General features: G+C 38.6%; 3 protein-coding genes across 4 annotated transcripts; 1 reads left to right on the top strand and 2 right to left on the bottom strand.

The window, feature by feature from the left end:
• Nucleotides 1-1,388: 1,388 nt before the first annotated feature.
• On the top strand, nt 1,389-4,589 carry LOC123317183 (calpain-7-like). The gene is made up of 8 exons (XM_044903576.1): nt 1,389-1,970; nt 2,024-2,739; nt 2,805-3,029; nt 3,086-3,327; nt 3,387-3,598; nt 3,659-3,867; nt 3,969-4,204; nt 4,260-4,589. The coding sequence occupies exons 1-8, from the start codon at nt 1,520-1,522 to the stop codon at nt 4,399-4,401; spliced, it is 2,433 nt and encodes an 810-aa protein (XP_044759511.1). The 5' UTR covers nt 1,389-1,519; the 3' UTR covers nt 4,402-4,589.
• A 385-nt stretch (nt 4,590-4,974) lies between these two features.
• LOC123317184 (inosine-5'-monophosphate dehydrogenase-like) lies at nt 4,975-8,453 on the bottom strand. The gene is made up of 11 exons (XM_044903577.1): nt 8,184-8,453; nt 7,726-7,808; nt 7,622-7,670; nt 7,413-7,514; nt 7,230-7,358; nt 7,023-7,178; nt 5,905-6,283; nt 5,613-5,852; nt 5,350-5,506; nt 5,144-5,287; nt 4,975-5,083 (listed from the first exon to the last, which is right to left on the bottom strand). The coding sequence occupies exons 2-11, from the start codon at nt 7,806-7,808 to the stop codon at nt 4,978-4,980; spliced, it is 1,545 nt and encodes a 514-aa protein (XP_044759512.1). The 5' UTR covers nt 8,184-8,453; the 3' UTR covers nt 4,975-4,977.
• A 771-nt stretch (nt 8,454-9,224) lies between these two features.
• Nucleotides 9,225-17,425, bottom strand: LOC123316316 (transcription elongation factor SPT6). Of its 2 annotated transcripts, XM_044902325.1 has the most exons (8): nt 17,221-17,424; nt 16,876-16,951; nt 16,603-16,799; nt 16,436-16,543; nt 15,986-16,158; nt 11,897-15,927; nt 11,700-11,839; nt 9,225-10,207 (listed from the first exon to the last, which is right to left on the bottom strand). In XM_044902325.1, the coding sequence occupies exons 1-8, from the start codon at nt 17,260-17,262 to the stop codon at nt 9,665-9,667; spliced, it is 5,310 nt and encodes a 1,769-aa protein (XP_044758260.1). In that variant the 5' UTR covers nt 17,263-17,424; the 3' UTR covers nt 9,225-9,664. The 2 variants fall into 2 exon arrangements, with proteins under 2 accessions (XP_044758260.1, XP_044758259.1); XM_044902324.1 differs by having other exon boundaries at nt 11,700-15,927; nt 17,221-17,425.
• Nucleotides 17,426-18,745: the final 1,320 nt, after the last annotated feature.

Genomic DNA, 18,745 nt, shown 5'->3' with positions numbered 1-18,745 from the left:
ATTTATACACTCTATTTTATAATAACAAAAGATATAGGTACATAACATGAACCATAAGGAGATGAACTACTGAATACAGACTGTAAATGTTCATGGAACTACTCTGAAATTAAAAAGTAACAATTAATTTTAAGATAATTCATACATTTGGAGAATAGCAATTCGATCTACATAATATATCTATATATACCTAATTTATAACAGGAAATAAAATTCTAAATGAAATTTAAGTCCTTTACATTTAATCGATTCATACTTCCATTCAAAAGAAAATATTTTTGAATTATTCATATCGAAACATCGATAGAAACATTTCATTAAACATACAAGGTTAGGTACTCTTTTTTCTATTTTATATCGACTAGTGTATTTTTCTTCAACCTTTCTTTTGAAAATAATAGAATGAATTTCCAGATTCCCTCGTTTTTTCATCATAATTGCTTTGAAAGTTGGATAATATTCTACATTGTCTTCAGAAACTCTTATGGTGAAAAAGGAGTTTGCGTATACATTATAAATACTTATACTTTGGGGTGGATCCCACACTTATTTTTTCAATTCCCAATAATCAAATGAGCCTTCAGTATTGGAAATATTATTTTTTTCACCAAACCTAAATATAATATATATTATACTTATCTTGTTAACTAAGCACTCTGATATGATATGCAGCTATTCATATGGTTATCAAGTTCATTAAGTAACTATACCTACATATATCTATCATAATCTCTAATTCTAATCTAAATTATTTTACGGAAATATAAAATGACATGAAAAATTGAGATGAGTAAAAAATATTTATATTGTTGTTGAAAATGTGATTGGCTTCATGTATTTATTTTTGTATATTTCAATGATATTACATTCTAATGATATACTCTACTGTTTGTATTGTAAAAAGTTTAATAAACTGTTTTTGAACAATGAATTTGTGTTATCTGGTACACATAGTTCTCTAGAAGTCACTAGTCAGCATCAAATTTACCATAGGCAGAAATTGAATTCCTGAAATTTTCTTCTTAGAAAGACAACCCTCTGAATAACTATAAAAATTCAGGTTTAAATTGTCTTTTCGTAATGAAAAGCCTAAAAACCCCCCATTATGTAGAATATCCTATATAGACATTCCGCCGATAAATCAGTCTACACCAAATCCTTTCATGAATCAACCTGTATATGGTTCTTATCAGATGGTAATGAACTCGTCATGAAGAGAAAACAGAAAATAAATGAAAAAGCACCCAGTATATATGAAATTTCGTATTTTTTATGAAACATATTATTTAAAAAAGAAGAGAAGAATGTTTTTTACAAAGTTCTATGGTGCAAAATAAATGGAGGATTTAATGCCCCATTAAAATTTAAAACTGTCATTAATTCATGACTGACATAACAAAAATTGTAGGTTAGGAACACTGTTGTCAAACCAACAAACTGCGATAATTTCAATTTTCATTTTCATTTCCTACTGTTCATCCTTCCTTAGTATATGGAAATGTAAAAATTGCTCACTGCGATGTCTTCTTCAGCTGAATTGGTGCAGAACGCCGTAGAAGCAGCCAGGAAAGCTGTAGAATTCGATCAAAATAATCAGCATGAGCCTGCGGTTTATTTTTATGAAACTGCTGCCAGATTATTAGACCAGGCAGCTTCACTCAGTAGTCCCGAAAAGACTGCATCACTCTCAGAGAAATCTTCGGAATATAAGCGTAGAGCAGAGGAATTACATGAAACTAAAATCAACAAAAATACTCTTATACAAAATGACGATGAGAATAAATTGAAAGTTAAAAGGGGGTACTTTTTAATCCAACAAGCTATAGATGAAGATGAGAGTGGAGACAGGCAAGATGCGATTGAATTATATACCAAAGCTATAGAATATATAACGCAAAACCCTACTTTGATGCAGGGCGATCTAAAAGATTTAGCGTTGAGAGCTTTAGAACGGGCAGAAAATTTAAAAGGTATCATTATACTTGCTATTCTTGGATCAAGATAATAATTTGAGTAATTTTAGAATCAACAAAAGCATCATCAACAAGTAATACAGTACATGAGCACCAAGCATTTCCAACACCAACAAATACTAATTATTATCGAAGACAAAATTTACATAGAGGAACATCGGCCCATCTGCAAGTTACTGGAAATGAACAATATAGTGAAGAAGAAAAGAAAGTGTTGCTAATCACGTCGAGAATCAACAAACACGATTATGTACCATTCATGAGTATAGACTTGAAAGAAAGATTTCAATATTCTATTCCATTTTCAGATAAAGATGGATATCTAGCCCTGTCCCCTAAACAAAAACGGGAATTCGCTACGTGGATAAGACCATCTGATATTTGTTCGGAACCATGTATAGTGCATGGAAACTCACCAAATTATCTAAATATCAAGCAGACAATCATTTCTGATTGCTCATTCATTGCTAGTTTGGCTGTGAGCGCCTCATACGAGACAAGATTTGGAAGAAAGTTGGTAACATCAATCGTATATCCTCAAACTAAAGATAAAAAACCAGTGTTTAACCCATTTGGAAAATATATGGTTAAGTTACATATCAATGGTATCGCTAGAAAAGTTATCATAGATGACTACTTTCCCATAAGCAAGTATGGACAATTACTTTGTTCTTACTCAAGCAATAAAAATGAGTTTTGGATATCGATTCTGGAGAAAGCTTATATGAAAGTGATGGGCGGTTATGATTTTCCAGGAAGTAATAGTGTAAGTGAATTTTGTAGTTATAGCCGATCTTTGCTGATATTAAAAATAATGAACCTTTCTTCCAGAATGTTGACCTTTATGCATTAACAGGTTGGATACCAGAAAGAATGTCGATAAAATCTGAAGAATTTAATAAAAACGCACTCTTTAATAGCTTAGAATCTCGGATGGCAAAAGGCGATGTTTTAGTTACAGTGGCAACAGGGGAACTTACTGAAAGTGTCGCAGAGAGAAGTGGACTTGTTGCTACTCATGCTTACGCGGTGATGGATGTGAGAACAGTTAATGGGGTACATTAATCAGAATAAAACATTCTCATACTTTGTGGTTCAACATCATATTTTAGGTTAGGTTGTTGAAACTCAAGAACCCTTGGTCGCATTTGAGATGGAGAGGAAACTACTCCGAATTAGACACCGTACACTGGACACCGGAGTTACAGAATCTGCTACATTACGATCCGAGCTGTGCAGCACAGTTTGATAACGGAGTGTTTTGGATCGACTATGATAGTTTGTGCGCTTTCTTCGATGTGTTTTACATGAATTGGAACCCGGAGTTATTCAAATATACTTATTGCATTCATTCGTAAGTTAGCAACTTTATGAAAACATTCCGATGGGTGTTTTCGATACACCTGTTTTTAGGTCATGGAGTGCTGGGCTCGGTCCAGCTAAAGATTTGTATACCATCAGTTCAAACCCTCAATTTTCACTTGAAGTGAGCTCAACGGCTTCTTCAGCCGCTGTTTGGATTTTGTTGACGAGACATATCACCGACATCGATGATTTCAGGGAAAACAAGGAATATATTACTGTGTTTGTTTATCAGACCAATGGAAAAAAGGTGTATTATCCATGTAAGTCGCCACAATTTAAAAGTGGAAGTTTGTTTTTCATTTCCAAGTATTTATTTCCAGATGATCCACCTCCATATATCGATGGGGTTAAAATAAATAGTCCCCATTATTTATGTAAATTAATACTGCAATCAACAAGTCCGAGAAAATATACAATAGTTATCTCGCAGTATGAAAAATCTCAAACAATTTATTACACGTTAAGAGCTTATTCCACTTGTCCATTCACTCTCACTAAAATTGAGGATCCTTGTAGATACGTGAAAGAGGTGAAATATTTTTGTAATATTCATTATGTTCTAAAAGTCCATTTTAAACGTTTTTTTTAATCGCATCCGCTAAAAAAGGTTCAATTTTTCTTTTTATTTAGCTTACTGGGGAATGGAAGGGTATTACAGCAGGTGGCTGTCCGAACCATCCAACGACTTATAGGAACAATCCAAAGTTCAAGGTCACTGTTTCGTCTTCGACAAATGACAATAAACTGTTGGTAGAACTGAAAGGACCTAAACAATACCAAATCGGCTTCGATGTTACCATCAACAAAATAAACGATCATGATACTTTTACTGCGCCGTTTAGATCTAAATCGTCAGGTGCTTATAGGTAAGTGTATGAATTTAACCAACCAGGATTTTTGTGAACAGTCAGTTTTTCCTAGATCTGGGTATGTCGTGTTGGAGTTGGATAACATACCAGCAGGTATTCTGACTATAGTACCTTCGACATTTTTGCCAAATCAAGAGGGGCCATTCATCTTATCGGTGAAATCGTCTTGTCTAATAGACTTGGCGCCAATTTGATGTGAAAATTTTGAATCTTAGGAGGAATAGGCTTCAAATCAACGTTTTAAGCATCGATATTTCCACCAATCAACTGCCTGTGATCACTCAATAGTTGAAAATATTCAGGAATTCTAACAGAGTTATAATGTTGCTTCGAATTATATTTTATTTTTGCTTTTAATAAAAAGATATTTTATTACTAGTGATATTTTTTTTTCATTTACAATCGGCTGCATCAGTAGTATACAACCAAAAAAAAGCTTTATATTTCGGACAAGAATTAATGAAAATCCGTTATCAAATAGAATGGAGTACCTCTACACGTGTTTCGCTTCATCAGAATAGCATCCTCAGGTGGACGAAAAACTACCGAATAAATACAACCACGAAATTGAAATCGCAAAGAAAAAATGTTAGTAAGAAATATTTTCAGTTTAACAGTTCGATGGAATTAGTATCAGATGGAAAAACAAAACATGAGTGTGTTTTTTACGAAAATATTAGTTTATTTTTTCATTATTTACAAGTTCGTTTATCGATGTTTCAAGGACACAAATTTCATTTTTTTTTTCTAGGGCATATTAAATTTCCTCTTCAAAATAACCTCTTTTCGTAAGAGAACAAACCGTGTACATTACCCTCCAACTGAGCCGATCCAGTCCTCAGCTCAAATCTCAACTCTTTGTTGTACATCATTTGCCTGAAAAAAGTCAAAACCGTTTCCTAAATTCGGAATTTCAAAAAAGTATTACAAACTTACCTCAAATTGTTCAAGGATCTTGTACCAATATCTTGACAACTGTGTCGTATACCGCACTGCAGATATGGAACAAACCTCAATATAGAGCCTTTGTCTACTATATTACCGCTTACTCCTTGGGCTACTTTGATCTTATCAACTTCGCTGTAAATGTTTATAAAATTACTTGCGTTTCTCGTCAAGGGGTACAAACGGCGGTTTCTTACCCGTGGAAATATCTACTCATTGCAGAGCCCATAGCATCCCTTCTGTCCATTGCTTCGATGCTTCCCATCCCTCTGTACTTCTTCAGTCTCACCCCGTCGCAAGAGAAATACTCACCAGGCGCTTCTGAAGTTCCAGCAAGTAGAGAACCCATCATTACTGCGAATTGATGGTTATTAGACAAAGTCAACGATGCATAATGTATAAGAACAATCTTATTGTACTTAAAACATGATTGAAAGATGTCATCTTATATTTCTATTACCCGTTGATGCTCCCAGTGCTAAAGCCTTCATTATCTGCCCAATAGAGCCAATTCCCCCGTCAGCTATCACTGGAACTCCAAAATTCCTAGCGTATTGGGCTACCTTATAAACGGCTGTTGCTTGCGGTCTACCTACAGCCATAACTTCTTGGGTTATACAAATACTACCACTTCCCATGCCCACTCTCAAACCATCTACCCCAGCATCGATGAGGTTTTTAGCCTGCTTGATGGTGACAACTAAAAAAAAAACCTTGAGAAATCGAAAAACCCTATTGACACAACTTATTACCGTTTCCTCCTATGATCTGTAAATTAGGGTAAGTTTCCTTAATGAATTTTATCATTTCGATTTGGTAGGTCGAGTTTCCTTGGGAGGAGTCTAGAACCACGACGTCTACTCCGGCTTGTACTAATAGACCCAACCTTTGTTTGTCTTCTTCCCTAGTTCCAACAGCGGCGCCAACAATTAATTGTTTATTGTCGTCTTTCGAAGCAATAGGGTAACTGCGGGCTTTTTTCAGATCGGTTCTAGCCATCAAAGCGACCAAGTTTCCTTGGGCGTTTACTATGGGTAGTTTGGCCTTCTTGCTCTTTTCCAATATTGAATTAGCTTCGGTTAAAGTAACACCAGCTTGCGCTGTCACTAACTTTTCTAGCTTTGTCATTATCTATAAGAGAAAAACTACAGTATAATATACATATTAAGCCCGCGTATAAAAATTAATGTTTCGAAGCCATGCCTTGCAAGCTGAAATTTCAATGTTTATTGACTGGCCGGAAACCATTTAAGTGATTAGGGCATAAGTCATTTGTCATTATCGTCCAGTATAAACTAGGTCCGAGTAAGCAAAATTATAAGAAATTGGTTTTTGCTTTGTTATCTTTTAGAAGAAGTAGTTTGTTGGAAACATTTATAATTAATATAAATAAAATTCATAATAACGCATAATGTAGAGAGATCATAATCATATTATCAGCATATATGTAGTACATATATGAAGCATAGCAAATTATTTGGGAAGGTTCCTTAAACACGTGGTAAACTAAAATTTTACCTGCACATTACACTTTAGAAAAGTCGGGGCTTATTATTGCTAGGGGCAGAATAATAACAATAATTCTAATGGCTATTATTAAAGAGAAATTCGGTAGTTTATGACGTGTCTCTAAAGGCCTAAGGTGTTTTGGGGCTGCCTCATTTAAAGAACATTCATATAAATTACTTTTAAGCCAACACTCCAGCTTAAAGTCAGGCATATTGCGGCATTTTTTAAGCATTCAAATATACTGAATGGTTGCGATTAGGGCAAAATGTGTTCAAATATTTGATATAGAACAAAAGAAGTTCATTTCTTCCAGCGAAAGTTCCTGCTCGAAATATCTTTTGAGCAGACAAAAGGTACTCACTTCCTCTAACTTTATACCATGTCCATTTTTTTCGTCCAAAAAGTCAAGGTCTCTGGATGTGACTATTCCAACGAGTTTGCCTCCCAGTTTTCCATTATCAGTTATCGGGATACCGCAGAAACCCTTATCTCTTTTGACTTCAAGGACATCTGCAACCTTACATTATTTTACCAAGTGAGAATATTCATGAAAACAATTAATTGTTACCGTATTTGTTGGCGATAAGACCACTGGATCTAAAATGAAACCGTGTTTGTATTTCTTCACTTTCAACACCTCATTCGCCTGATAGGACGGAAGACAATTGTGGTGAATAATTCCAATTCCACCACACAACTGAAAAAAAATGCTATAAATTATGATTTTTTTTAATCGCCTGTATATACGTACCGCCATGGCTATAGCCATATCTGCCTCTGTTACAGTATCCATCGGAGACGATACTAGGGGTGTTTTCAAGTTTATTTTTCTGGTCAAGGGAGAAGTGAGATCCTGAAAAAGTAGCCAAATGAGAGTTCATGCCTCATCTTTTTTCATCTAACAATAATCATTCGTACATCTATCTACTATGTGAAGAAAAAAATCAATTTGAAACTTACCACTTGATCTGGGGAGAAATCGATGAATCCTGGTAGTATAATAAAGTCGCTAGAATATAATCAAATTTGAAAATTACGAAGCTCAAAACCTTTTAATAACTTACTTATAAGTCAATCCATTTCCTTTTGAAATCATCTCTTCTGCGGACATACCATCCTCAAGTGAGATATCATTTGTATCACCCATCTAAAATTCAAATTCACCACTATTTATATCTTCTATATCACATCCAATTAATTGTCTTAAATTCGCAGTAATTTTTTGGAGCAAATATAATAATAAAAGTAAAAAATAAACTTCTTCAGTAATAGTATAGTTGAAGATGTTTAAGGATATATTGAGATTGATTCAACTTTTTTGTATGGAGTTCATCCAAGAATTTATAATCAAATCCTTGTTTGTACCAAGTTGAATAAACTCGATATTATTGGGTTTAACTACAATTTATCTTGTTTCTATAATATACTTCTATTATTAATAGGTACCTACTAATATTGCTTTAACTGAATAACTTGTGATTTTCTAATTTTAATAGATAAAAGTGTCTTTGTTGCAAATTACCTTTCGTCTATTTCTTCAAATTCACCACGTGTACACAGCTACTTCTTCACCAACCCTCGTATATTGACTATGGTCTGAAAAGTCCGTTCTTTGTCCTTCGTCTTGTCGTATTTATAGACGATTCTGGTTTTGAAGAATACTGAACACGCGCAGTTGAATAGTTCTTGAGTTCGTATTTGCATCAAATTATACATCAATAGTATAATGAAATAAAACATTTGCGAATATTTGAGACGAAAAGTTTCTAATCTGCACTTCCTATAATGATTACAGACACCGCATTGTATTGTTCTTAAACAGTAATAGTGGAATCTTTGTATTTGGTTTCAAGGATGACTTATGTAAATTATAAAAATTCGGACTGCATTGTTTGACCGAAAGGAATAGGGAATTATTTTGAACGCTAAAATGAATCATTTTAATCTAGTTTTCAGATTTAGGAAGCTCATATACTGGTTTTCAGTCAAGCAAAATTAAACTTTTGTAATATCCCCTCACAGGGTCATGAACTCAAGTTCTACCCCAAAAGTGTTTAATTGGAGCCGTATGATTAATTAATTAATGAGTACGAAAGAGTATCGCTTCACTCAGAATTTGAATGTTATACGCCTCAAATTACCTGCAGTTCTAAAAACATTGTTAATTACTGGGAAAATTCAGAAACCTTGTTTTAAAGGTAATTCGATTGCCTTTTCAAAAATACCATACACTTGAGCTTTTTTGATGATAACAAACGTTGCAATGAAACACGAAAATAAAGAAAAAACTTTCAAAATGTTGTCCATTTATGTTGTGAAAAAAATTTAAGTTAGTTTCAAATTCGGCTCTTCTATAATAGGACGCTCAGAGAATTTTTTTCAAAGGCGCCGAGGCCGGCCCTGGTACTGAGTCAATATCTTCTGATTCAGGAGGCACACGAGTCGCCATTGGTTGCAGTGACAGAAAGTTTGAACTGTCATTAGTACTTGGTATGACGAAGTGTCAAATGTCAGATTTCGAAAGACTCTTGCCCAAGTAAATGCGAAAAAAAAGAATGTCGTGTTGTGTGAAATAAATGTATTCAAAAATAAAATATCATACAACCTCTTGTACAAATCTATTTCACTATATCAATAAATACAATTCTGGAATTAATAAAATACCACAAAACATTTAAAAATGATTCAATAACAAATAAAATGGAAATAAATGTCATTTTTAGGATAATGATTATCCTGAGCATAATATAATAAGCTATTATATATAAATCTATATACACATTTGGATGAGATGAAATAATAACGGCAGTCGCCATGATGAATATTAAATGGTACAGAACTGTCAACTACTATGACAAACAAAACATATAACAGGCCCGTACAATAGTTTTTTTTACTTTAGTTTTAAACTTTTTTTGGAACTTTGATTGATTCGGTCTACTTATCCTCATAATTGAAATAAAAATACGAACTCAAGTCTTATCTACAAATTTGTAAGAACAACTAAATGTTCTCATCGTAAAGTGGGGTGGCGTCACCCAACGACATTGAATGAGGGGAAGTATTCGTCCTTGGAGTAGATCTGACCGACCTAGGACTCTTTCCTACACTCCTCCTATCCCTCAGATCCTCGAACCTTGGCGATTTGGTGTTGCCGACGGATCTAGGCGTGCCGCGGCTGATATCCGACCTTGGCGTACCGGATGATGCGTTCCTTCCTGCCGATCTAGCAGCCCATGCCGCCGCAGCGCTCTTCCAGTCTTGCGCCTCGTTCCTCTGCGCGTTCATTGGATAGTGGTAGCTGCTCGACGATCTGGTGGAATGGTTGGAGGGAGATTCTTGCGGACTGACAGGCGACGGTATGGGTTGCGCCCCCGACGACCTGTACAGTGGCGTACGTTGGGCCGGCGTTATCGAGCCGGGATGGAGGAACGGGCCGTTCATGTGGGTCTGACTCGGGGTTTGCTGGCCGTAGCGTGGGGTCTGCTGGGTGTGCGGCGTGCCGTAGGGGGTCATGAATGGCGTTTGGCCGCTCGGCGTGTAAGGCTGCGGAAGAAAAATTGATTGGGATCTCAAACAAAACTCATCCATATGGTACTAACGCCCAAAAAGGTTCATGCGATGGAACCCGCTGTCAAATAAACGTCGAAACGAAAGTGATGACACAGAAAAAGACTCAAGACACCAGTGTGAAAAAAAAGTTCATAACCTAACAATGAAATTATTCACAAATTTTTCGGTCCACCCTGCTATACTGATATCTTTATGAACAAAAAAGGAGCGGTCCGTTGTCATCGCTTTACGTAAAAACTGCTGAACAGATTTTTTTCATTTCTTCTTTAAAACACTCCTCATACTTCGCCGAAGGTTCTCACAAGAGAAAAATTAGGAAAAGTCGCCTGACCTAACCTAACAATAAAATTATTCACAAAAATGGAACATAGAGTTGTCATTGCATCACGTAAAAACGGCTAAACGGATTTTACATTCCTCATAAATCGAAGGAGGTTCTTACCGGAGAAAAATTAAGAAAAGTCGCCTAACCTAACCTAACAATAAAATTATTCACAAAAATGGAACCTAGAGTTGTCATCGGCTGAACCGATTTTTTTTCATTTTTTCTTTAAAACATTCCTCATACATCGAAGAGGGTTCTAAACGAAGAAAAATTAGAAAAGTCGCCTAACCTAACCTAACAATACAATTATTCGCAAAAAATGAAACCTAGAGCAATAAAATTATTCACAAAAATTGAGCCTTGCTTTGTCATCGCATCACGTAAAAACGGCTGAACCGATTTTATTCATTCTTTCTTTAAAACATTCCTCATAAATCGAAGAACGTTCTTACCGGAAAAAAATTAGGAAAAGTCGCCTAACCCAACCTAACAATAAAATTATTCATAAAACTTGAGCCTTGCCTTGTCATCGCATCACGTAAAAACGGCTGAACAGATTTTATTCATTTTTCATTTAAAACATTCCTCATACATCGAAGAAGGTCTTTACCGGACAAAAATTAGGAAAAGTCGCCTAACCTAACCTAGCAATAAAATTATTCACAAAAATGGAGCCTTGCGTTGTCATCGCATCACGTAAAAACGGCTGAACCGATTTTATTCATTCTTTCTTTAAAACATTCCTCATAAATCGAAGAACGTTCTTACCAGAAAAAAAATAGGAAAAGTTGCCTAACCTAACCTAACAATAAAATTATTCATAAAACTTGAGCCTTGCCTTGTAATCGCATCACGTAAAAACGGCTGAACAGATTTTATTCATTTTTCATTTAAAACATTCCTCATACATCGAAGAAGGTCTTTACCGGACAAAAATTAGGAAAAGTCGCCTAACCTAACCTAGCAATAAAATTATTCACAAAACTTGAGCCTTGCCCTGTCATCGCATCACGTAAAAACGGCTGAACAGATTTTATTCATTTTTTCTTTAAAACATTCCTCATACTTCGCAGAAGGTTCTTACGGAAGAAAAAATTGGGAAAAGCTGTCTGGAAATTGGTAAAATCAAAAAAAACTCACCGTATTGATATAATTGGCACCGTAGGCACCTCCTGGAGTGTGTGGATAGTGTGGCGTTTGACTCGCGACAGCGGACAACGTCTGCATCATGTGACTCGGCAGGTTTTGAGCTACCCTCTGTATGGCCTCCGAGCTCATATCTGAAAGCAAAACTAGGTCAATACCCAATTCTACCCGTGGTAACACCGAAGACTTACTGTTGAAATTAGGAGTAACACCTCCAGCACTGTAAGAACGAGCAGAACCGGTCCTTGGAGTGCCGGGGGTCGCACTCCCGGGTATCGGATCCCTGAAGTGCTCCTTGAACCACTTGAACAGGGCCGGTATGCTGTCGAACATCTGCTGCCTGAACTTGAACCCGTCCGGCGTGACCGAGATGAATTCGTGCCTGCATTTGTTCCGCGGCATATAAGAAAGCAGGAACTTTCCGGGACAAGTCTTGGAAGCGCTGATCACGTAGTGAATCTTGGACGGGTTCTTCTTCCTCTCGTCCTTGATGAACTCCTCCGCCTTGTCCTTCTGACCCCCGTTCATATCCTTGTAGTATTTGAAGTACAGGAGGTCCCTCGCGAAGGACGCCATCGGCGTTATGTGCCTGGCTATAATTTCGTCCAGGTCCTCGAATTCCTCCCCACCGATTATGAGCGTTTTACCCAGGGTGAACGCGTTCGTTTTACCCTCTTCCTTGATGTCTATGTGTTGGTATATCCCGTCTGTGACCTTCCAGGTTATGGTTAGATGGTCGGCACCCTTGCTCGACGGTCGGATTATGACCTCCCCCTGGTCCATGTTCGCCATGCATTTCTCCGCTTCCATGAACGAGATGTTGTGGAAGGACGGGTGCACGATGACCCTCTTGATGTAGGTCTGCCTCTGTTTGTTGGCTTTAGATTCGGTCTCGGTCTTCAAGTCGGCGTTTTCCCTTTCTTGGTCGTAGTAAGGGTCTCTGGAAGGACGCCATTCGTGGTTTTTATCCAATAAATCACTAGACTTAGACGTGCAATCCACGCTGAATCTCTCGACGTCTATCTTCATGATCCTACAGTGGATGAGCTGACCGATCTTCACCCTATCCTCCGGATTAGCCACCTGTTTATCGCTTATGTTCTTGATGTAGATGTAACCGGAAATCCCGTTGTCCAGGGCTAGTTTGATCCCGGTCGCCTGACCCGGACATGAACCGGCGTCGAAGTGATTCCATACGTCGGACAACTCAGGAAAATCGTTCTTGAGACAGAACGGACACTGCCACAGACCGGTCTCGTCGTTCCTTACTGGATTCGCCTGATCCAGCTGTTCGCCCTTGGGTTTCCTCCTGGCGATCCCGATCACCTTGGCAGTGACCATCTTCCCGATGTAGAAGGTCTCGGGCGTTTCCTTGGTTAGAATGTCGAACAGTTCTTCCGCGTTCGCCGACCTGAACGGCGTCCTAAGGTCCTTATATCTGCAGTTCAACTCCGCCCTTATGTCATATAAGGTGATGCTCTTGTTGCCGAACCCTTGCCTCTCCAACTCCTCGGCGAATGCGTCCAGATCGAGATCTTTCAGACGCTCGGGGGCTTCCAGGATTTCTTCCAAGGCGCCGGCCGGGTTTGTACCTTCGTCGTCGTCGTATTCCAGGGCGTCGACCGCCATCTTCCTCGCCCATTCGTAGGTCTCGGGGTGTACGCGACTCCCGTCCAGAATTTCCACGTAAGCCTCGGTGCTGTCGCCCAGGCTGTTCGTATCGATCTTGATGAAGCCGGAGCAGTTGATGAACACCTTCGGACCCATGTGACAGGACGTGACGAGTTGCGTCCTGTTCTCCAGGCGCTGATTGGTCTGTTTGAGGACCCTGAGCAAGGCGGCCCCCTTACGCGGGCCCAACCCGCAGATGAACTGTATCAGGTTGCTCTTGTGCGCGTACTGCACCGCCATGTTGACGTTGACGCCTACCTCGTTGGTCCTGTTGACGAATTCCAGATTAAGGGCTTCCAAAAGCGCGTCTTTGTCGAGTTGATCTTGCAGGGAGTGAAACCTGAGACTGAGGATCTCCTCGTCGCCGTTGCACAGTTGGGAGTACTCGATCAGGGGGTCTTGCATCTGTCTGGCTAAAGATATGGCCTGGCGTAACAGTTCCGGGTAATCCCTGAAGTCGTTGGTGCCTTTGTTGGAGTTGGCGTAGATTTTCGCCAGTTGATTGTCGATGATCTCGACTTTTATCGTCGGAAATTGCTCGTTATCCACCAGATCGGCGATGACCGCTTTGATGTCATCCGCGATCATCAGGGCCTCCCTGGATTCACCGCCGATGCAGACGACGTGTGGTTTCTTGGTCATTATGAAGTTCCTAATGGCCGTTAAGTCGCTTTCCTTCATCAACTTCTCCTCGACCCTCCAACTGTTCTTTCTCTTCGTCAGATGAGGAAGCCTCAAATAATCGGTTATATCACCGTCGGGTGCAGCGATACACGTGAAAGCAGCTTGGGAATAATCGGGCACGTACGCCACGCTCATGACCCTGACACCTTTGGAAGTGTCCCATTCATCCTCGTCCTCGTCCGGGAAGTTTATGCTGTAAGGGGCGATCTTGATCCAGTTGTACAGTTTCCTACAGCAAGCCCTCAGGACGAACTCCTTCGCTTCCGCCAACAACGCCCTCTTCAGCTCCATCCTCAAATCCGGAAGGACCGACTTCTTCAAGGCGCTCTCTACGCATTCTGCCCTAAGATCGTTCCAGTCTTGGACGTTCTTACTGAATTCATCCTTGAGGTACAGCTGTTTCACCTCGTCTATGAAGGAATTGGTGGTGTTACCCTCGAAATTCTCGTTGATGGTTATGGTGAGCAGGTTCTCCTCTTCGGCAAGGCACAGTTTCAAGAATTGATCACCGGTCAGGTCCCTAACCGGCTTATCCTTGACGTACTTCATACTGTAGCAGTTGTGGGTTTCGTCGATCATCTTGACGCCTTTTTTCGTTGGTGCCACGCATATCTTGGCACGTTCGAAGAAAACTTCACGTACGCATTTCCTCACTAGAGGTTCCCTGCCCAACTGACGAGAAACCATGAATTTGGCAGCTTGCAACACTTCTTCGACGGTGGAGAAAGTAGGGCATATGTACTCCCTTGCCAAGTCGGTAGGTTCAATGGCTTCCTGATCGACCTCGTGACGCTGGTAGTTATCCCTGAGATTCTCGGCAAAATGCTCGGGCGTCAGACCGAACCTCTTGGCCAATCCGTCCAAACCAGCCTTCGAGCACAAGTTGTACGATCCACTCCTGTTGGCAGCCTTGAGGGACTCCGGTTCAGGTTCATCCTCCTCCACTTCCTCGACTTCTGGGGGTTGTTCTCCCTCTTCGTTCTCGGCCAAGGCTTTCAACCTGGCCTGTCTCTTTTCCTCTTTTTTTCGCTCTCTTTCTTTCGCCCTCCAAGCGCTCTGCATTGCGGGTATATCACCGGCGTAATACAGCGAGAAATGATTGTAAACATCCTGCAGTTCTTCGGGAGTTTGGACGCTCTTCAGTCGCTCAAAATCGGAGTCCTTCATCACTCTCACGTTGTCCGGTATGGGAGCATCGGGATCTTTCATGATCAGATCCAGTTGATAGGAACGCATCTTCTCAAAAAGGATACCCAGATTCTCTTTACGAGTCTTCAACTGACACCACTTGGCGTCGTATTTGTACACTTTCCAAAGGTCGTTTATATTCAGCTCGGGCTGCACATACTCTTTACGGTAGAAAGCGATGAAAGGTACCTCGAGTTGTTGGTTTCGCATGAAATCCAACGCTTTCTTGATCTTGGCAATGGTCTGCGGTCCCTTCTTCTGCCTTTCTCTAGCTTCGGCCGTCAGATTGGCATCCATGTTGGAGATGGTGGGCTTGCAAAACGCCTGTTTGTAGATCCATTCCGCCTCCTCGTCAAGTTCCTTAGAATCTTCCGGGACTGCAGTTATAGGCACTTCACGCAGTTGCATACGTTCTGGTATGTCTGTATTTCGGATCTGGTTGTCCAGGTCCGTGAAGAATCCTCTTTTCAACTCGCTAGGCTCGTACACCTCGAAGATGGATTTTTTGGTGGCCTTCTTTCTCGTTTTCTTCGTCTTTCGTCTCCTCTCACCATCCTCCTCGTAGTCATCCTCTTCTTCTTCGTCTTCATCTTCTTCATCGTACTCTTCTTGGTCATATTTTGAAAATTCGTCATAATCAAAATCAACACCAAAGGTTTCTTGAGCTTCTTGAAGGGCACTGAAAATAATTCAGATTCAGTAACATCTCACATAAATCCTTTTATATGATTACTTACGCATCTGAGAAAATAGGCCTTTTCTTTCTCTTTTTATCACCAATAGGCCTTCCATCATCATCGACAATGAAACCATCATCATCATCAGAGTATTCTCCTTCTTCCTCCTCCTCACCGAATTGTTCAGTTTCGGGGGCTGGCCGATGGCTGCGCTCAGATCTTTTCTCGTCATCCTAAAAATAAATGATCTATAAAAATACATTCAAGTTTCTACAATAAGGAAAATTCATGCAGGTGGTTCAATTCATATAAATTCAAATATTATCATTTACACAAATCATGCAGTTCTTTGATATTCATCCAAGAGTAACAAGATGTTTCACTTGAAAACATTTTTACCTTGGAAGATGCTGCATCTCTCTCCTGAACAATGAATCGAAAAACATTATAAATTCATTGAACTAACAACATGGTAAATGTACAATTGAATATGATCGTTGGGGTACTTACATCATCTGAGAATAAATCCATGGCGATTGCATCTCTTTCCTGCCCTTCATCTCTATCTTCTTCTTCTTCGCTACCTTCATCTTCAAATCTTTTCAAACGTTTGAATTTCTACAAACAAATATTTGAGATAAGAACACTATTTAGTGAAAAACAATGAATGAACTTACTCTTCTGTCAACCTTTACACCTAAATTCTCCTCAATGAGATCATAATCTTCATCTTCGAGCCTATCATCTAATTCTTCATCATCTGACTTTTTCCGTTTGGCACCCCGAGAGGCATCAGAATCTTCACCATCACTTTCTTCTACTGGACCATCGTCAATAAGATCTTGGAGTTCTTCTCTTATTCTGTCATCATCATCTGAAATCAAATCAATACAATACAAAAGATAATTCACTAAGTGTAAACAATGAAAACTATCCCAAAGTCAATTTACCTTCTTCTTCCTCGGAACTATCATCAACTTTAGATTTTTTTAGTTTTTTTCGTTCCTGAGGCTCTACCTCCTCCTCCTGCAAAATAAATTAGTTCAATTCAATATCCCAGTATTCATTTTATTCTCACAAGACGTAATTGTACAAATTTCTTGTTCATCATAAAAATTAGACACAAACTACTTAACCTAGTAAAATGGGAGTGAATACAAATTCCAGAACTTTCTAACGAATTCAAGCTCAAGTAGGGCCTAAGCTGGATTTCGTATAGAAACGTATTTTTTGTCCAGAATCAGAACTCGTATAAAAACTAATAACACATAAAAATAACCCAAGCATAAACTCACCTCACTGCTTTCTTCGGCTTCGGATTCAATAAAGTCAGACATAATTATACGTTCCTGATGGTCCTTCTAATATTAGGGGAAGGAACAGAAAAAAAGACTGCTCTCCCTTTAGAACAAAATATTTTTCTCACTTTGCTGCAGAAAAAGATCAACAACCTTGATGCATCAATTATGACAATCACAGCACAGAACACGGACTGATGACAATCTGTCAGTCACAGAACTCAAATGTCACCGTAGATAAATGTCACAAATCAATCACAGAACACAGAACCTTGTACCTCTGACCACAGAACATTATGATAGCATGCCCAGTACTGGGAATTCCAAACATGCGATACGCCCCCTGGTGTCAATTTTTGTAAATAAAAACTTAATGCAGTTTTGTTTGTTTACATCGAGAAACGGAGAATATTTTGGGGTTTCAATGGGATCTTTCATAAAAAATATATCTCTATCTGTTTAAATATCTTTATATTTATTTATTATTCATAAATACCAATACTTCATGACATTTATTGACCTAAAATTGATAATAATTAACACACTTGAATCCAGTTTCAAAAACCAATCTTCAAAATTGAGAGAAAACAACTATCAACTGAGAAAAAAGGATTTATTGGACAAAAATCTCAAAATCCCTTTCAAAAATGACAATTACTGCATTAACTTTTTATTTCGAACTGTCAACACCATGTCGCTGCAATCTACATTTGAATTCCCAATTCTTCAGTTGATTGAAGTATTGAGTCGTTGATTGTACATTGTATATAATACAAAGCAATATATAATACATAATACAAAATAATATATAATACCATACAATACTTCAATCAACGCTGTAGTACTGTAGTCGTACTACCAAACCTCCATTATTTTTCAAGCAGAGTAGAGTAGACATTTTTGGAGATTCCTGATCCAATGGACATCAAGTCAGATATTCTATAAATATTGATTCATTTTATTGGTTTCAATAATGGAGTTGGCCAGCAAAAATATCTTTGATTTACATGCACCCATTCAACCTACGCCAAATACTAAAGTATGATGAAAAACGTTCAGGATTTTTAGTAGGGTGGAAAGCCCCATTCGAAATGAAAAAGCAGGATTATGTCTATAGGTTTTCTTAAGCTACATTCACAATCAATTCACGGGCCGAAGTGCACTTCGGCACGGAAGCTTAGCAGATGGCGTTCTCCGTTACCTTTCACAATGAAATTCAAGACAAAATTTCTTGCAAGTTGCAAACTATCACTTCGGCAAGGAATTTCGTGCCGGCTATAGATGATGCTGATGCTTATGTTTTGATCAGTTACATTTTTGATTCATTTGAGTATTTGGTTCCAAGATTATTGCGAATGGTAAATTTCGTGCCGAAGTGCACTTCGGCCCGCGAATTGATTGTGAATGCAGCTTAAAACATTTTGTTTATATGGAATTAGGAATTTTCATAATTTCTATATGAATTACGGAACTTTTAGTACTTATGATTCTTTGCTTTTACACAGTTACTTCTGTGTTATAC

The sequence above is a fragment of the Coccinella septempunctata genome, chromosome 7 (genome assembly GCF_907165205.1).
Source record: "Coccinella septempunctata chromosome 7, icCocSept1.1, whole genome shotgun sequence".
Classification (NCBI taxonomy): domain Eukaryota; kingdom Metazoa; phylum Arthropoda; class Insecta; order Coleoptera; family Coccinellidae; genus Coccinella; species Coccinella septempunctata.
This window is presented reverse-complemented; position numbering and strand designations above follow the sequence as displayed.